Source organism: Humulus lupulus, chromosome 1 (genome assembly GCF_963169125.1).
Source record: "Humulus lupulus chromosome 1, drHumLupu1.1, whole genome shotgun sequence".
NCBI lineage: Eukaryota > Viridiplantae > Streptophyta > Magnoliopsida > Rosales > Cannabaceae > Humulus > Humulus lupulus.
Window position 1 is genome coordinate 24,607,292 of NC_084793.1, and position 4,180 is coordinate 24,611,471.

General features: G+C 33.2%; 1 protein-coding gene across 1 annotated transcript; it reads right to left on the reverse strand.

Moving 5' to 3' along the window:
• Positions 1–780: 780 nt before the first annotated feature.
• Positions 781–3,698, reverse strand: LOC133800258 (protein SHORT HYPOCOTYL IN WHITE LIGHT 1; the record flags this gene model as incomplete). The annotated part of the gene is made up of 4 exons (XM_062238233.1): positions 781–1,358; positions 2,171–2,236; positions 2,363–2,590; positions 3,534–3,698. Coding segments are annotated over 4 exons (612 nt in total), but the record flags the coding sequence as incomplete, so codon positions are not given.
• Between the last annotated feature and the right edge of the window lie 482 nt (positions 3,699–4,180).

Sequence of the window (4,180 nt, forward strand, 5' to 3'; positions counted from 1 at the left end):
ATCCCTAATCCATGATTTATTGTTTCATGGTTAGTTACGCATGCGTTTCAGATGGAAAGACAGCTTATTTAATTATAAAATATCCCTCATTTTCTTCGGGATATTTAGACTTTCTAGGTTGTACGACATCAAGTTATTTATCAATAAAGTTATCATTGAATAAAAAAAATGTCAATAGAGTGGTTCATGAACTTGGCAAATTGGCACTCTCTTTGGGCAACAATCACGTATTTTTGGACAACAATCATGTATGGTGGTCTGGATTACAAATTCAGTGGCCCCTTTTGTTATTGTCGATCATCATTAATTAATGAATTACCCCATATCATTAAAAAAAAAGGTTTATATCACTAAAGGTCCCCAATATTTTTGAAAAGTATCACATAGGTCCCCAAATTATATTTTGTATCACTTAGGTGCCCAAACTTTCAAATGTGTATCACATAGATCCTTTCACTTAGAAAATGACATACAAAATGCGCAACAAAAAACAATTTATGGCTCAGCACAAAGCGATTTATGACCCAGAAAGTGATTTATGGGTCATAAATCAATTTCCGTTGTGCATTCTGTAAATTATTTTCTAATCGATTGGACATATATGATACACATTTAGTAAGTTTGGGGACTTAAGTGATACAAAATAAAGTTTGGGGACCATGTGATAGTTTTCAAAAAGATTGGGATCTCTACTGTTATAAACCAAAAAAAAAAACTTCTATAAAAGCATTTTAGTCCATATACAAGGTTCTCAATACTCTATAATCTATAAGCACAAGGTTGATCAAAATAAACAAAACAAAAATGTTTTGTTGCTCTAGCTCAGACATTTTGATATTCAATTTTTCATCAACTAGTACAAGCTCATAGGGCAGTTTTGCCAAATCTAACAAAAAGGGGTTGCTCACAAGAATTTGGTTCACTTAGAAACTAAGTTATGGAACATATAATATGATATCATGAGAAGGGCATAATCATGCCAGATATATTTATACCTGTGGATCTGATCTGATGTATGATGATGATACAGAAAGGTAGACCTTTTCTACCTCAGAATATGTTCTTTTATTATATGACAGCAGATGTAGTTAGTTCTTGATCTTCAGAAAGGTAAGAAACCTTTGTATTCATGATTCGATCATGTTTGGAAGAATGTTAAGATCTAGAACAAAGTACATCTGTTGTTGGAGCAGGCCTGTCAGTTGTCAAGCAGGCTTAACACGATTCCATGTGCCATTCTCGTCATCAAAGTCCTTTATTGAAAGGTTGTGGTTTTCTTGCAAATAGATTACCCCAGTCCATATTCCTCGGATGAGTAAGATACTCACAAATACCACACTACCGATGGTGCAAACCACCTGCAATTACAAAATAAATAGAAATTTGCATCAAGAATTTAAGACTGCATTTTGGTTAAAGATATCTTAAATGCTGCATGACATCACTACTCGTGTTGTCTTGGATTTGAAATTAGAATCTTGATGTATTTATAATCAATTTCAAAAACATGTAAAGATATGTGAAGCCCCATTACAGTTCAAGTCATGGAATCAGGGCAGAACTACAACTCAATTTTCATCATTAAATTGCACAAAGTTAGGCATGTCCTCATAACTTAATACAATAAATAGCACAAAGTTAGGCACGTCTTCCAAACTAGTACAAGAACTGCTCAAAGTTAGGCACATCCAACTTTTATCACAATCACATAAGCATATACTCTGCAAGTAGCTTAGGCTTAGTGTGAAACCAGTTGCAGAAGGTGCAGGTTTAAAATCTAAAAGCTAAATTTGAACCCTGTTTTCCTGAATTGTATACCATATGTATTCTGTAGTCCTAGAAATAGTTCTAGGCTTCTTATTGGGCTCGAACCAGCACGGACATCAAATTATTGAACACGATAGAACATTAGATGTAGGAAAACTTAGTTTAACGGCACAGTGAAGTAATTAGATCCATGCAAAGGCCATAACTAAAGAGCTAAAAAGAAAAGTTGCGACTGTACTATGATGAATTATAGGTCAAATACATGAAACATGCTAATGCCAAATTCTTAAGACAGAGAAAAGACAACCTCAAAGTTTCAAAAACTGATTTGAGAAGCAAATGAAAGACCCATTCAAATAGAGATCACACTAAGTGTTTTAACGTAAGGTAATAATTCATTTACCTCAAGAAACGCCTTTAAAATCCACAAAAATGCTAGAATTAGCACTCCGTTGACTGAAAACCCCACCTAATTTGAAATATCAAGTACTAGTTCAGATGCAAATTTATAAAAATCAAATTATAAAAAAAATGAAAACCCAGTTTTGCATTTCATGATACTGAATCTATGCTGAGGAGATCCGCGTATTTGTACCAGTTTGGTTGGAATAACTATTGGAAGAACTGATCGTACAGCTCTTCGAGCACGCTTAGAAATCTTCTTAAAGACATTCTGGACGAACTTAATCAAAAGATCAAGACTCCTATCTTCTTCTTCATCTTCATCACCTTCATCGTCATCTTCATCATGACCATGTCTACCGAATTCAGAGTTGATAGAACGGCTCCAAATGCGTGGATCATCTACAAGATTATCACTACCCTGAAACAAAATTCAAAGTTAGAATCCTACTTTCACAATCACTATACATGTAAAACAGCCATGTAAACATACAAAGAGAAAAAACCTGGGGAAAATTGGAAACTCGTCTTGAGGCTTGAAGGCGATGAGGGATTTGACAAGGTAAAAATCTGAGTCTGAAGTTTGAGGTATGCCGATGGAGATAAAGGGAGTGAAATACTTGTTGACGAGACTTAAGTGTTTGAAACGATAAGGAAGAGAAAGTCACAGCTAATGACATGGTTTGGGAAGGTGTCAGACTACAAAATCTGCAGTTCACGGTTGTGTAAGACAAAATAATGAATTGAAATCCCAAGTCCTCTAAAAGAAGGCTAAGAAAATGTTAAATGCCATAGCTTCCATTGTTTGCAAGACTTAAACTACTATAATTTCATTGATGGATATTCCCATATCCCTAAAATATAAAGAAGAAGAAGCAGACAATCAAATGCATGGGAGTAACTTATTTTGAAGACATGATTGAGAATATATTGCAACAAAGAACACAAAAACCAAACAAGGCTTCTTTGATAAACAATCAAGTTAATTCCACAGCTAGAGAACCTCCCTATGTTAATCCAAAGAATTAAGATCACCCCTCAAATAATTTTGTCTCAAACTTTATATATATAAATGTATAAAAAAAAACTAACAAATTCAAATCAATCTATATGCAGAGATCATTGTAATACACCTCTTCATAACAACAATAAGATTTGCTTCATAATATCTGTTCTATGGACAAAAATCAACCCTTAAATTACCTTTGTCTCTAAAGGTATCCCATCAAGAACACCAAAAGTGCAGTGAGTATAATTATACAAAACTACTCCCAAATTAAGCATAGATGGATCAAAAAGGACAAAAATGATAGGTTGAATTTATTGAAGATGCATCTTAAAATCTAGGGTTAGGGACTAATCACCTGTGCTTGACGATGAAAACCCACACCTCCACAGGGAACAGCTATCTGAAACTTGGGCGGATGGAGGTTGGCACCAAATAACGGGACCGAGCAAAGCCAGTTATGTGAAGTGGCTATTATGAATTGACCAAATTTCAGTTTTCTGGTTTTTGTTCCTATTTTTTTTTTTTAATCTGATACATTTTAAGTTCGAAGCCCAAATATTTGGACTAAAAATTGGGCTACACTTTTCCAATCTTGGGTTAGGTTTCTTGATAATGCTGGCTCACAAATGCATATTGTTATTGTTACCACTTCATTTTTAGTAACGGTAATTTTAGGTGTGTTTTGGTGTAATATTAAAAAAAAATCTTAATTTAGAAGAGTTTCCTCAAAGAAATAAGTACCCATTAAATTATTGTGCAATTTTTTTTATTCAAATTATTTTTTATTCTAAATAAAATTTTCATAAAAGACAAGAAAAAAAAATCTCATTTTTAATTTGCCCTTGGTTATATATTACAGAAGATTATCGTAATTTCATTCATTTCATAAAGAAAACCTATTTTCCTCAAAAATAAAATTTAAAGTTAGTAAGAACTTTTATGTCGTACATACCCAATACAATACTTCATAAAATGATTTTTTTTTAAAATATATGTAGTGGA